At 35.0% G+C, this 16,456-nt stretch overlaps 1 protein-coding gene across 1 annotated transcript in view; it reads left to right on the top strand.

Annotated features, from left to right (window-relative positions):
• brinp1 (bone morphogenetic protein/retinoic acid inducible neural-specific 1) overlaps window positions 1–16,456 on the top strand; it is a 143,014-nt gene that overhangs the window by 59,790 nt on the left and 66,768 nt on the right. Inside the window, exon 3 of the mRNA XM_023960391.2 lies at window positions 7,897–8,087. Within this exon, the coding sequence (XP_023816159.1) occupies window positions 7,897–8,087 (191 nt within the window). The remainder of the gene's footprint in view (window positions 1–7,896; window positions 8,088–16,456) is intronic.

Below are 16,456 nucleotides of genomic sequence, written 5' to 3'. Positions count from 1 at the left end.
GTTCACTTCTCACGTACAGTCAATGATTGAAACGCTTATAAACAGATTCTTTAAAAATTATGTCGGAATTTGCTTTTTATCATTAGTATGGTGGTAAGGCAAACAAGGTTAACTAGTTAAAACGCTTCTAAGATGCAGTGTTCATCAGTACTTCTATTTTCAGCTTCATCTTCCTTGTTTTTAAACGTCACATAATCCGAAGTACATCTCAATTTTCACTGGAGGAGAAGTGGATTACCCCCATGACATCCACACAAACACATGTTGAGCCAAATGTTAATAAACATGTATTACATAATTTTTTTCTGTAATGCAAAACAAAAATGCATTGTGTGCTTTTTTTTTTAGAATGGTGCAGAAAATGAATATTTGGTCAATAAGATTTCCTGTCAATACTTTGAAATGTAACTCTGGTTGGCAATGGGAATATTTCTTTATAATAAAGCTAGACTTTTTATTTCAATAAAATGTAGCTGCTATTTTGGTTTATTGTTTAATGTAAATCCTCTCAAGAGCTGCAATGTTTTTGGGGCTGTACCTGGCATTACGGACTATCAGCTCCCTCCACAGATTCTCCATTAGATGGAAGTTCAGACTAAAATGCTTTATTTGGATACAAGGAAGTTTTTTACCAAAGTCTCAACATATGGACTAATTCATCCTTTCCTTAGTACAGAAAGTGTCCCTTTTGCAGAGAACCAAAGCATGATGTTTACAAAAGGTATCATGTTCTTTGGATCTAATTCACCTCCAAATAAGGCGGGTGGCTTTTTTACCAAACAGTTCCATTTTGGTCCCAATCCTCCTCTGAATTATCCAAATGGTCTCTAGCAGACAATGATGCCAATTTCTGTCGAGATGCTTTTTTTAGCATCAGGATATGTTGAAATTATGTTAATTGCTTCAACAGTTAATTTGTTACAATAATTCAAAGAGTGTTCAAAATTTAAAGCTAAAGCTCTTGCTTTTTGAAGTAGCAACCTGTTTGTCAAAGACTGAAATCTTGCTTGTTTGTCGGAGCCAAATTCTCTCCAACATTATACAACACAAATGTATCAATGTAACTTCTTTGGTTTCTTTTTTTAAATTATTTCTCCCTCAATTGAATTGCCCCAGTGAACACTAAAGATGGCGCTCAGCTTTTTTAACTTTGACTTCCAGAATCAGTAACTTTTTTGTTACTTCTTACTTGTTTTGTCATTGGTTGTATGTTTAAAAAAAATAAAAAATAAAAAAATAGCAAGTTACTTCAGTCTAACTTCTTCAAATGAGGGTTTCTAAGGAGCCTCAAAGTCTCCCTGAGCTTTGGCCTTGATACTAATCCCACAGACAATCTAGTTTAATAAACTCCTTCTCAAGAGGGAAGCTAAACTCATGCAAATATTAAATATAATTTCATTTAATATTTTGGTTAAAAAGGTATGGCTCAGTGAAAAAGACTTAAATGACTTATTAACTCCAAACTCATCAAGATAATTAAACCAACAAAAGGAATTACATTTTATACTTAATTAGACAATATCAATATGATCAGGTTTTACCCTTGATTGATAGGTGAAATACAAGCTGTCCACCTTTACACTATGCAAGTGCAGTAAACAGGAAAGGGTTTTTGTCAGAATAAGTACCGTATTTTTCCGGACTATAAGTCGCCCTTTTTTTCATAGTTTGGCAAGGGGTGCGACTTATACTCCGCAGCGACTTATATTAGAAATAAATTGAAATAAAAACATTGTTAACCCTCCTGTTATGTTCATTTGTGAGGAACAGAGATGATGTTCCTGGGTCAATTTGATGTATGAGGTATGTTAAGTGTTAAGAGTATGTTAAGTGACTCAGAGAATCAGCAAACCTTTTTTTACAGTAAGATCTTGAAGGCTAACAACATAATATTCTATTTTCCAATGATTTCATAGATTCAGAAATGCAATAAAAATGAAAAACTGTTTCTACAAAAACAGGATGAAAACAGAGTATTAGTTGGCCAATGATGCTTCATGAAAGGAATAAATAAATAAGTATGAGAAATAATTACTGTGAAATTATTAGATAAACAGTCTGCTATGATTGTGTCATATGAGGTTGTGAAAGTTAAAATGCGACTTATAGTCCAGTGCGACTTATCTGTGTTTTTTTCTACTTTATAATGCATTTTTGGGCTGGTGCGACTTATACTCCGGTGCGACTTATAGTCCGGAAAATACGTATTATGTTATAATGTTCATAATGTTATGGTATTATGTTACATATCAGTCGCGTACTTTCAAGCTGCGTTGACACCGAACGCGATTCACATGGAAAATTTGCGATGGCTGCCTCTCTTTTGCCAGCCACCACATGACCAAAAATGTGTTCCTTTAATCCCACCGGGGCTGTGTGTGGGAGGAGCTATCAGCTATTGTTTTTAGCCTGAAAGCTACACTGAGCGGTGTCTGTGTTTATTTTATTTAGAATGCATGAATGACACAGAATACGTTGACAGATCAGGTTAATTCATTTTGAAGAGGTCTACAAAAACATTGATAATGACGTCTCCATGTTTGGGATCCTTCAGATTCTTCCTGTTCAGTGAACATCTCTCCTGCTGCTGTGTCTGAAAGACGGCCGCTTATGCTGTGTTTCCGTCTCTGTCTAACCAAGTTTGATGGCTTGCTGTCCCAGGTTAACCCGAGAGGAAAAAAATAAAAACAAAAAACAAAATCAGGGGACTTTTTTTATTATTGTCTAGATGAAAAAAAGAAAAATATTATAAAATTCAGGAGGCCCAAGCAGGCTGTCTTTCCATCCAGCAGCGGCTCTCTATCTAGCCGCCAGCTCGCCTCTTGGGAGCCATATAGCGAGCTCAATGGGTCCAACCCCCGGGTTGTACCCATGTTCGCACAACAGTGGTTGGGACGGGTTCCTGAAACCCTGCTGCCCTCGAAGGGATAAAGTGAGTTAGGAAAATAAATGGAAGCCTAGGAGAACTATGGATCTATTCACTATATATGTTTTCCCACCCGCTGACGCTGAAAACGTCACGTGCCCTAAGTTTTCCATTTTTATATATGGCTATAAGAACAATAAAGACAGGCAGATCAAAAAAGTGATCGGTTGCGAACGAAACGGCAATTATCTCAAATAAATTTCATATTTTGACTAGACTAGAGAATGCAGTTCGAGCAGGATGTCGTTCATGTTAAAAATAAACACTGGAGACGATCGCGTTGATTGAAAAGTATAATTGCACTCAGAAGTTCGTTGCATATCTCGCGGACAGTGGCAGGCAAATCCAAACAAAATTAGTACGAACTAGAGCGCGCGATTGTGCTGCGATGAGCGATCACTTTGAAGTATAAACCGGCTTTTAAAGCGAACGACAAGAGCCGGCTTCTTCTGTCCTTTCCTGTTTTCCTCTTCAAGCTGTTCATAATTGGTCAATACGTGTTTGGGACGGGGGGAGAGAGGACCAGGTGCAACCAGAAGAGACAAAATCAATAAACAACGTATAGAAAATAAGTGACACTGGAAAATGAAGCAAAATCCAGAACCATTTCACTTTAATCGATAATACACAAAGAGAATTTACATCTGCAAGAAAACAATTCCATCTGGAACCTGCTCCATAACCGACCTGCACCTGAGAACTGAGAGAATCTTCTCCTAAACAGAGCAGATCATCACTGACTGAAGAAATCAGATCAGCTTTACAAAGCATAAACACCTAGTCTTTTTGAATGCCAACATGTGGCATTCATGTCACAGCAGTATTGTGGGAAAAAATCCTGTAAAGCGGGCGTTCCTCAATGTGTTTAACTCCGCCCACATTGAGGAACACCTTGGTCTGCACACTGCAGCCAGGGGCTTTTCTGTTATTTCCCCAGAGTTCAGATTTTTAAATATATTTTAAACCTCTGATCACGTCAGATTGCGTCTGTACCATTGACCTAACATTGAAACGGGCCGCCTCCGCAGCGCAAATCACGTTCGGTGTGAACGCAGCTTCAGAGAATCTTCATATTGAAATGTTTATTATTTTGTTTTTAGGATTTAAAGACAACATTAAATGCAACTAAACCTCATTTAGATGAAAAAATTGTAGGATTGCTCCGTTCTTGTTTTTTCCGTCAACACCACATGTCATAACATGTACGGGGTATCATTAGATGTAAATTACCCAGCTTTAAAGTCTACAGCAAATATATGATCTCATCCAAGTTACTGATCCAAAGTATTTCTCATTCATTTACCCCTTTATTCTTGTTTACTATCTGTAGTACATTCATGCACAAATGTCTTACATTGGCTCCTGCAAAGCACCCAACCTCCCACACGTGTTACTTAAACACCATGAAGCAGTTATCTGCCATATTCCTATCTCCCTTTCATACAGCTCAGTGCCATTTATCCCCTCTTAACTTTCTTTGATAGGTCATTAAACTGGTCTTGGAGCTATGAAAGAAAGCACTGCATCATGTCACATGTTCCATCTGCTGGCATGTTCAATCTGGGTCAGAAGGGCTCAAGTTCGTACGCCCTCCATATAACATTTTATATGTTAATTGATGCAACCAAGCCACGGGAGTCATTCTGTAGTGGTAGAGATGGGGGAGATGGGGAAAGATGAAGAGATGGACATAGGGAGGGAGTTGAGGAGATGCTGAAAATAGGTTTCGGTACATCTGTTTCAACGGCTTGAGGTTTGCTCCAGTTTTCGGTGTCAACAGCAGCATGTTCGCGAAGTGGAAGCTGAATCAGCATGTACTCGTATGGGAGTTCAGCCCTGTCCTACAAGATGAACATTTGGTTCTTTGCAGCACTGAAGAATTATAAATACTCCCACAAAAGATGTCTGCAAATCCACTACAATCTAATAAAGAGCCTTCACGATGCTCTGCATGATTACTAGAGGAAAGGAAAAGGCATAGCTGATATTTCCTTGTCTCTTTTTCTGTGTTATATAAATATTCATTCCCTTGCCCCAGTTCTATGATCACTTCTTACCCCCCTTTGTGTAATAAATGCATCGAACAGGCTGCACTTTGAGGGAGTTCAGGTTTTTTTTTTTTCAGATTTTGGCTGAATAATGGGGTTGTGCCAAACAGTAAACTAGCAGAAAGGCAAGAGACTTTAAAAGACTATCAGGAGTGCTGAAGAGAGCATTAAAAATTGCTGTCGCTGAGCAAAGCTTAAGCAGACAGACACACTGCTGACTGTGTGTCAGAACATTCAAACTAAAGGGCCGATCAATTTGTGGGGACCAGTTGGTACTAACCTCTCTGCTGTTCGTAGTGGAAAGTTTTAGCAAATGCATTTTTCATGGACATTATGAAGTTGATGTTCGTTTTATTAGCACATAAAAAGTATCCTGAGCAATTTATACTTTTTAGAATTACCTTTATTTCCCTTGGATAGAAAAGCTAAAATGATAAGTGATACCAGGTAAGTTTTTTGCAAGGTTTTACAGATTTATAAAAAAGAATTTTGTGTTGTGTCGATAACCTGCAGTAGTTTAGTGTCATATTATATTAGTCTCTTTTGTAGTTATGCACTTATAGTCTCTTAGTCTCTTTGTTGTTGGAAGACAATTCATTTTTGTATTTTTTCTTTTGTATTTTTAGTAATAGTGATTTTTCCTTTCTTTTCTATGGGCTGTCACCTTTTGCTTGCTCAGTAAAGGGATTAGACAGAAACCACTTTGATGTAATCTATTGGTCACTTTACTAGGCCATTAGCATCCACATTAAGATAATCTGGATTTATTGAAATGATCTGAAATAAATTGGATTATAACAATCACAATTAATAGGCTCTGTCTGTATTTTCCTTTTTTTGTTGAGGTTTTTTGAGACAACTTTGGTTGCAAACTGGTTCTTTATAAATAAACTAAATTGAATTGAATTGACTGTAAACATCAGACATGCGTTTTGTGGTGAACTGCTTTCCCTGGGAGTCAGTAAATGCCTTTTAGGCATTTCTATAAAGGGTCGATAATCAATATTTGAAAAAAATGTGTAAAAATTCATGATTAAAGCTAATGCTACAATAAAATAAAATAAAAAAATATAAATCAATTCCTTTGATTACTTGTGACTGCAACACTTGTCGATATACTTTAATTAAATACACAAATAAAATACATATTTTAAAACAAACTAATGTCGGTTTAGTTTTTATGTATTTTTTGGTTTATTATTTTTTTGTTGCAATTAAACAAAACTATGGAGTCCTAAACATAATTAAATAAATAAATATGACCTTGTGCAAATACACAATAAACCAATAAATCTCTTAATATATAAAAAGATCATGAAATTATGAAAAATCTGCACACATATTTTAAATTAGCCATTACATTATTGAATTTATTTCATTTTGCTTCAAAAACCTGTTTATTATTTTAAAATATTCATTTTTAATCATGTTGAATATTATTAGAATTCTATGGCTTCTAAAATCAATATTTTACAAAAGTAACTTTGTTTTTATTTCACATTGCTGTTTCTCAGAATGACTTATTTATTTCATAATGAGCTTTTTCAGCAGAATCCATACAAAACAACTGTCGTTTTTTTAACATGCACCTAAACTTTTAAATTGTTCAAGAAGCCTATTTGAATATTTAATATTTATTTATTTAATTGTTTGTTTATCTTTGTTTAACAGGAACATAACATGAAGTAACAAAGGAATTTGTACCAAAAAATATATATATTAAAAAAAATGTGTCGTAACAATTTTTTTCAATATATTGGTTTCACGCTTTTTGTGTATATCTTTGGTCAACAACCTAAACACATTAGACTTTAGGACTCTGACCTTTCCTAGAAGCTGTGGTAATTATGCTTTAATGTAATGTAAATCTGGGGTTAAAAGTGGACATGAACTTTTTAGCCAACCTTTTTTTCATTTCCTTTTGTTGGTGGGGGCTACTTTAGATGCCAAAATGAGGGACAGGGAGGAGCTCTCAGTTCTTTAATATCCAGAATTAATAGATCAGTCATATCAAAACTAATTGTTTATTTAATAGAAAACAGACATACTGAATAGACTGGAAAGACATTTTTTATTTTGCTACAGTAATGCAAAGGACACAACAACTTAAATTTTTACCTAGATTTGTGCAGTAAATTTAGGTGAGGTTAATTTTCTTTGCATTTATGTGAACACATATGCAAAACTTTTTAGGTGGCCATATTTTGTTTTACTAATAATAATAATAATTAAAAAAAATAATAATTTGGCCAATAAACCATTCTGGGTAATTTTTATTAATAGAATCACTAAAGCCAAATTATCTAATAGTAAACTTTTTGAAACATTATTTCATTTTTTTGAATTAAAACAAAATCGTGTTATATTATAATAATAATAGTTATTTGATGATCTTGTATAACAACTATAAATAAAGATTTTTTCCCTTTTGACTTATGTAAAAAACATTCCCTCAAATGCTTCCTGTATTTTTCCATATCCATTTAATGTAAAAAGGAAATGATATTTTACTCATTTAAATGCAAAAAAGAATACATACCACATTTCCAGAAGACATTTCAACAAAAATCTTTTTGTTTACAGTGAAATAACATCAACGATGAAGCGACATTTCAAATATATAGAGAAAGGCACACATTATGATTAATACACAATTGTTTTACCTGTTATCTGTGTAAGCTACTGCTGCAAAAACCTTTAATATGCTCAGTCCAATTTCATAAATTGTTAAAATACCTCCTCTATGTTTTTCTTTTATTCATGAGATATTCCACAGTATGAGCTACCAGCAAAATTTCCACTCAGAAATATTTGTTGGGACAGGGTCTCTATAATGAATGTATTACCATGGTAACTATTGCTGGTATTATTCGTAGATATCGAGTAATTTCACTGAAGACTTGCTTTCTTCTAATCCTTTAGGGAATTTGCACGTTGGAAGGTGAGGAACACTGCAATCGAGAGAAGGGACCTCATCCGCAACCCAGTGCCACTAATGCCAGAATTCCAGCGCAGCGTACGCTTGCTGGGCCGCCGACCCACAACTCAGCAGTTTATTGACACCATCATTAAGAAATACGGAACGCATATTCTTATCTCTGCCACCTTGGGAGGTAAGAGGAGTTCACTTTTTGTTTGGATGCTCCAGAGCTTGATCAACAATTTCTGTAAATACTTATTTCCCACAGTTTGGGGTTACATGATTTATGTGTAAATCATAGTCGCACAAATGCTTACTACAGAAAAAAAAAAGTTTTACCATGTGTTAGGATACAGTTTTAGTAGGAACAAATATTGTGCTACAGAAAATTATAAGCAAAATAGGTATCACGGTTCTTGTTTTAGTCATTTTTTTTGCATCAATATTTAACTTTTCTTTTTAATTTATATGTATATATTTTAATGTTCCGTCAGAATAAAAAAAAATGGCTTTTGGAATCTAATATAGTTTGATTTGTAGTATGCTGAAAATCAAAAACTATAGCAAACAAAAAAGAAGTAATGGGTTTATCAGTTACCCTGGCAACATGCAGGGATGCAGGGAATATTTTATTAGAAACTCACGCTAGTTATATTTCCTTAATTATGTAAAATGTTTTTGCAGTTAATGATGGTACAGACAATACCGTCATTAACTGTGCTAAGTTCCCACAACAGTGGGAACTGAAATGCAACATTTAGTTATTAAATGTAGCTTTTCTAAACTACTTAATTTCATGCAGTTGACCAATTTTAATTATTTCTGAACAATAACTAATTAAGTTTTTTTTTTAATAGGCTAAAGAGATCCCAAACTAAAATGTAAGCACTTCTTTTAAAAACAGCATAGTAGCAACATGAATAAAAGATAAACTCATGATGCAATTCAAGAGCATATTTGGTGCTTCAAAGGACACTTATTACACAATTTGACACCTTGAACATATGAATGCAGAAGGCATGAAGCTGCTGGGCTAGATGTTGAACAAGACTAAGATTACAGGAAGGCATTTGAAAAAAAAAGAAACGGACAAAAATTAACAGTGTCTTTTTCAACCACATCATCCATTTGGTCCTTCTTTTATTGCATCCTTTTTTTGTGTTTCCTGTCTCTTTTTACATTTAACCTCTGGCTCATCTTCACTGCCTTGTAATTACCCCCATGTTTTCTTTAACCTTGGGATCATTTTTTTTAGGTCAAATTATAAATCAGAACCAGTTTTTTTTTTTTTTTAATATTGTGTAACTGCCTCTGAGAAATTACTGTTAGACAGCACTTAGCAAAAAAATACAGTCTTGTGTTTAGTCACTTACATTTGTTGTTGCATGGAACATTGAACAGAAAACAATTATTTTTGTTTCCCTTTAAAGTAAAAAATGAGTGGTAAAATGTAAAAAAAAAGTAAATAAAACATTTTTTTTAAATTCAGTCCCTTGTCTAGATTGTCAACTTGCTTGCTGGATATGTGTGTAGACCCAAAAGGGTAGAAAAAAACAGTCAACTGGTATAAGTTTTTTCTAGGTTATTTAAGACTTTTACCCTCATAGTCAACATGCTTTCTCAACTATAATCTCTCTAAATTGCTGGCTAATTTAGTCTTTAAAAAATGAATATAAAATAACACCTGTGCACTAGTGGAGTTTTTTCTAGTTTTGTTTACCATTTAAGAACTTTAAAACCCCAAGTCACAATTGGGGCGGCGGTTTGATCCCCGCTCCCCCCAGTAAACTGTCGTTGTGTCCCTGGGAAAGACACTTCACCCTCACTGGTGTGTGAATACATGAATGTCCTGGTGATGGTCAGAGGGACCATATGCGCGAACTGACAGCCAAGCTTCTGTCATCACCAAGTTTGAATGAGGAGTAAATGAATAATGGCCACAATGTAAGCGCTTTGGGCGTCTGGAAAAGCACAAATAAATCAAATCCAAAATTATTATTATTATTATTAATTGCTAATTATTGCGCTAAACAATAAAAAGGCTTTTATTTTGGCATTACCATATTTTCAACCATGCTTCATACTTTTTACAATAGAACTTTAAAGAGAAGAAGCGCACTCAGAATGCTTCTGAAGTAGATTTTTAACAACAACTCCATTGCATTTTGTGATTCCAGCTACATGTCATCACAGCAATCTCACAAAAATGTTTTGATTCCTACAAAATAAGGCATTTTGTTGACAGATATGTTGCAAGTACTCACCTGTCAACCATGTCATACTGTTATGCAGCCTCAAACGTACAAACTGAAATTCTGCTCTTTAGTCGTTTTTTTTTTGTGCTGTGGGGGGAAATAGGAAGTATACAAGTAGTTGCAGTTTGTGACAGGAGCTGGCACAAATCACAGACTGCACAAATCTTGACCTTAAAATGAGGATTGAGGACATTTGTGGAGTGGTAAAAGTTTAAGTCTAAGGCAAATAGAGTCCACCATAGCTTCATACACCCAAGTGTTACTAATTATTGTTTAGGAAAACGATCTTACATTGTAGTATTTCTAAATTATTGCTGTGAACAGGAGATCAATTCATTAAAGTCTTGTTTGATTTTGGAGCCAACATTCTTGTTATGTCCTTGGAAGAGTCTCAGCTTATTTAGGAGAGTATTAATTAGAAATGATAACTCAGGCAAGGTTTTCTTGCTCTCCTTTTGTCCACTCATGCTTAGCTGAAGTGAGCATATTTTCCATGAGGTGAGCATTTTTTTTCCCCCAGAAATGAAGCAAAGGAACAACTTAAGCTTTACGAGAAGCCGGATACCTGTTCGGCAAGGGTGGCTGTGTCTTAAGCCTGTAATACATTGGGGCAAAAAAATATTTAATCAGCCACCAATTGAGCAAGTTCTCCGACTTAAAAAGGTGAGAGAGGCCTGTAATTCTCACCATAGGTGTACCTCAACTATGAGAGACAAAATGAGAGAAAAGATAAAAAAACAGAAAATCACAGTGTCTGATTTCTTTATTAATTTAATTTAAATCATGCTGGAAAATAAGTATTTGTTCAATAACAAAAGTTCAGGTCAATACTTTGTTATACACCCTTTGCTGGCAATGACAGCAGTCTAATGTTTTCTGTTCTTCTTCAAAGGTTTTTCACAAACTGTTGCTGGTATTTTGGCCCATCCCTCCATGCAGATCTTCTCTAGAGCAGTGATGTTTTGTGCTGTCACACAAAACATCACTTTCAACTCCCCTAAAAGGTTTTCTATGGGGTTGAGATCTGGAGACTGGCTAGGCCACTCCAGGACCTTGAAATGCTTTTTATGAAGCCACTCCGTTGTTACCCAGGCAGTGTGTTTGGCATTGTTGTATTGCTGAAAGACCCAGCCATGTTTTATCTTCAATGCCGTTGCTGATGGAAGGAGATTTTCACTCAAAATCTGAAGATACATGCAATTATTCTTAAAATAATTTATATGGATCAGTCGTCCTGGTCCCTTTACTGATAAACATCCCCTAAGCATGATGTTTCCACCCCTTGCTTTACAATAAATATGGTCTTCTTTGGATTCAACTCAGCATTCTTTCTTGTAGAAAGTGAAATTCTTACTAAAAAAGTTCTATTTTGGTTTCATTTGACCATAGAACATTCTCCCACAAATCTTCTAGATCATCCAAATGCTCTCTAGCAAACTTAGCACATGTACTGGCTTTGGCAGGGGGACACGTCTGGCACTGCAGGAATTGAGTCCCTGGCGTAGTGTATTACTGATTGTAGCCTTTTGTTACTTTGGTCCCAGCTCTCTGCAGGCCATTCACTAGGTTCCCCCAAGTAGTTCTGGGATTTTTGCTCACCGTTCTTGTGATCTTTTTGACCCCACAGTGTGAGATCTTGCGGAAAGCCTATATGGAGGGAGATTATCAGTGGTCGTGTATGTCTTCTGCTTCCTAATAATTGCTCCCACTTAATTTCTTCACAGCAAGCTGCTTACCTTTTGGAGAGTCAGTCTTCCAAGCCTTCCAAGCCAAGCATAATTTACAAATGCAGACAATGTGATTTTTTTTTTCTCATTTAATCTCTGATAGTTGAGGTATACCCATAATGAAAATTACAAGACTTGCAAAAATGATGGCTGACTAAATAATTTTTTGCCCAACTGTTTGTCTGTGTAATAAAATTCTTCATGCTCATATTTAAGAAAAAATGATCACACTGAGATCCACTCTTAATCTTCCTGGAAATTAAAGTAAAAAAGGTGACATGTTACAAAGAAATTGGTACATTTAGACCACATGCTTTGGTCTAGTTGTTGTAGTTGAAATTAGAATTGTTACAGTGCTTACAATGCAACTTAAACCAGAAATTGCAGTTCTTGTGTTGAAGTTAGGTACTACAGAGAGAAGTTTTGGAGTGACAGGATGCTTTTTTCTCTCCAGCTATCACTCTAAGGTCCTTAACTTACCCTAAAGCTCTTAAAGGCTATAATATTTATCTCCAAAAAAATGGCATTTAGGTAATAGGAAATTCCTACTGCATTCAGCATCTTGTGTTAATATGCACTCAAATATGCATTACTTGATTGTTTTGTTTATAAAAACAATTCATTTGTATCAATAGATTTTCAAGATCTGTAAACACTAACAAAGTGACTGACAAATTCAACTATATTTTCAAAATGATTTCCAGTTTAGTATCCCACTACCTAAAACTTGAGATTCTGGTACATCTAAATGATTCAATTGAGGCATAAAGTCATGTAGAAATGTACAGTTTGATGACATCCTGGGAGCTCGCAGCATGTGCGACATTCAAAGCTGCAGCACAGAAATAAATAAAAAAATCTCAGGCTTTTTTTCTTTTTTTGACAAAAGCCTTTACTGCTGCGAATCAGTTAAACTCAGTTCTGAGGCAGACAGTGGAATCCACATCCCAATAGTTGAATGCATACGCTTAAGAGCCTGCATACGCTTAATCTGCCTGTAGCTGTGGGAGAGAATGATCTGCAGAACCGCACACTGGCAACAGATCTCCGAAATGAAACTTCTCAGAAAGTTTTTTCTCTTTTTTTTTTTTTTATATGTGGTAAATAATGTATTGCGGACTTAAATCAGGATTGGAATTTTTTTAAGCTGCAGCATTTCAAGATACATGTCCATTTTTTTAAGCTTTAAGAAATACATCTCTTGATATATGTCACTTTTTTGTTAAGAGAAAGCTAGTCTTTCTTTGTGAGCAGACTATGTCAATATAAAGAAAATATCACAGCAACAAAGTACAGTTTCTAAAAGATCAAACCCATTCTATAGTGTTAAGTACAAAAAAACAACCTCCTATTTGAAACCACTTGGCAATGAATAGGGGAGTGACTAAAAATTACTACTCCTTGTCTACATCCCTGAACTTCCTCTTTGGTCTTCCTTGTGGACCTGATGGATCCAGAGCAGATAAAAACCCTCGATTTTGAAAAATATTGTGACGCACTACCTGAAATGGGCGGGCCATAGTCTCCCTGCTCCGCTCCGATGCATCCACAAAACTGTACGGCTAGACAGCTCTGAAGGGTTACTTCCACACCAACAGTCCTGCCCACAATTAAGAGGCGGAATTTCTGATGAATCCTGCAGAAACTGTCTAAAAAAACAACACAGACTTTTTGAGATTGGCTAAAAAAAATGCAAAATCATATTTAAAAGACACTGGGAAAGATTGTACAATAGATGGAAATATAGTTGGAGTGAGACTTTAATATTAGATCATTTTAATCACAATTTTCTTTGCACTGCAATTGAATAAAACCTGTTTTCTATAAGTCATTGAATTTTTTTTTGATAAATGTAAAGTCTTAAGACTTTCAAGATATTGTACTGTTGACTTTGTTTTTTATGGGCTGTGATTATTTCAACTTCAGCCCATTGCTTTTTTTTGCATACAAATTCAACACATTGGTAAAACATCGTATATAAATTGCTTTAAGTCTTTTAAAATGAATTATCTGTGTTTTGATATTTTAAAAGACACATCTAAATTTTTTTGTGTTATTTTCAAGCATAAACCATAACTGTGTCTTAAAATAGCAGTTATATATATATATATATATATATATATATATATATTATATATATAAATAAACAATTTCAGTATATTGATGGAGTTATGAAGATTTGTTTAAATATATAATTGTTTTTTGACTGTAATTCAACTTGACCTAAAATCATACTTATTTAAGAAATATTTGCAAATAAAATTAGTTTAAAACACAATATTAGGTATTTTAATGTGTATTATATGAAATATATTTAATGTACAAAATAAACAACATTACACGTGACACCTCTTTAAAAAGGCTTCTCTAAGGGGGAAAAAAAAAAAAAAAATCTCCTTTCCAATGAAAATATTAAGCAAAGCACTCTGCTGGTTTTCAGGGGAGAAAAAAATCGTATTTATTTGAAACTAGGCACCCCCGGCCACCCCATTACCTTAAAACCCTATTTGTGCTGTTAGCAGTCAGTGACCTCTATACAAATGCGTAGGCAAAGAGCAGTTTTTCATCTAAAAGTGCCTTTATGCACACACACAGCCACACACACATAGCCTCATGTTGATTTAAGGTGAAAAAGAACATTGTTTTTAAATTCAGCTCAGCTGTAAACACATATACTCCGCATGAGCTGAATAATTCTGGCACCGAGCCAGTAAGGTGCCCTATAATAATGTTTTGCCAACAGAAATGAATTTTTAAAGCTGTGCAGGTAACGATTTTACCTGACCAGCAGCAGTCCCTGTACAATATTTATGACTAGAGCACCTATTTTATGCCACACTAAATTGCAATAAAGATACAAAAAAGAGTCAGATCAAGGACCTAATGTCTGACCATTATTTTTGTGCATTAGTGCAGGGCAAGTGTGTGTAAGTAAGTTTGCCAGCCCCTGAGGGAAAGAGAGCATGGCAGCAACTGAGAATGAGCCTTTTTAGCCTTAGTGGTTGACTCCAACCAGGCATGAGACATCAGCTCTGACTGTTAGCGCCCCTGGTCATGGTCACCAGCAGTTAACTGACTGATTCTAATGCATCACTCCAAGCCAAATACCCATTCACAGCACTGTGAACGTATGCCACATTCTCTTGAGAAAGGTCTAAGTGTAATGTTTGCCTTACCCCTTGATTCTTGGTAGAGAAATGTTTGCTCACTGGAGGGAAAATATTGATTTTTGTTTCCTGTGTATATTTGTTGTAGTGAAGCCAAAATATTTATGTCCATAGATTAAAATCCCCTCAAATATATGGCAGTGAAAACATACAGTGTGCATAATCTGATTTATTATGGTTAAGGAAAAGGTGAAGATTTAATTTCTTACTTTCTAAACAATTTTGTTGGGGATTCCATTTTATTTAGTTATTTATTTTAATAAAATCGTTCAATTTATTGAAGTCCATCACTTTAAGGATAAAGTATTTGGTAGATATTATAGGATTGGTTCTGGAGGGGTTATGATTTTGGAAAGAAATTTTACATTTACTTAATATCCAACTGCTGTTGTCATCTTGTGCTGATGTGGAAGGAGCGGATATAGTCAAATAATTGTCTTCTGTTGAATTCCTATTGTTAAAAGCTTGTTTTATTTTGAAACATTTAGTAAGTGTAGTAGAGTTGCCTTGAGCAATAAATTAAAGTTTTGATTTTAAATCTATATTATTCTGAGGTTTTTTGATAGAGAGAAGTTCTGATGATGTCCAAGTCATTTCTCCTACAGTCATTTTTTTTTTCTCAGAATGTGCTATATTTGAAATACATCTAATCTAAAATTGAACCTAAATTACACTCATTAATATCTCTTGAGACCTCAGCCAGGGCCAAAGCCTGCTCCAGATAGAATACTACATGCCCGGAATAAAATCAAGGCTGGACAACTGTAACTTTTTCAGAGAAAATTTCGGATGCACTGTTTAAGTTTGCAAGGCTGCTGCTAAACAAACCACAAGATCTCAGCAAATATTGTCTTCTGCACCAAAGAAATGTTTTCCCATAACTCATCGCCAAGTTTGGATAGAACCGATTATGGTTTGGTATATTGCTGTCAAAGGAACTGGACATCTTCTAGTTATAAGTACTTTTGAATAAATGTATGACAATTTTTATTCTATTTTAACAAATAAAACAAATGAAAAGAGGAAACATTCTTCTGTGTAGCAGTCAGAGAGTGTTAGCATCTCCACATGAGTTGGTAATTTCGTTCAACCATAAATATGTGAGTAATTTCGGGCATCCAGATGACGGCAGTCAATTCTCACAATCTGGAGAAACGTCACACACAATGCCTCATTGTAAACAAACAGATGTAGTCCTCCTGTGGTACCGGAATCTGCTCCATGTGGCTATACCGCAAATGCCTCAGTTTCTTTCTTTTTTAATTTTCTTGGCTATAATTAAATATCTGTCAGTGCAATGCTGCCATTCTTTTATGTGTGCTTGAATTTCATTCGTTTTTGTTTGTTTTCAATGGCAAGGTTTAAGAAAATTATGCATAAGTCTAATGTGTTTTCTCATCAGAAGACAACATT

The sequence above is a fragment of the Oryzias latipes genome, chromosome 12 (assembly GCF_053564925.1).
Source record: "Oryzias latipes strain Hd-rR chromosome 12, Olatipes_Hd-rR_3.1".
NCBI classification, from domain to species: Eukaryota; Metazoa; Chordata; class Actinopteri; order Beloniformes; family Adrianichthyidae; genus Oryzias; species Oryzias latipes.
This window is presented reverse-complemented; position numbering and strand designations above follow the sequence as displayed.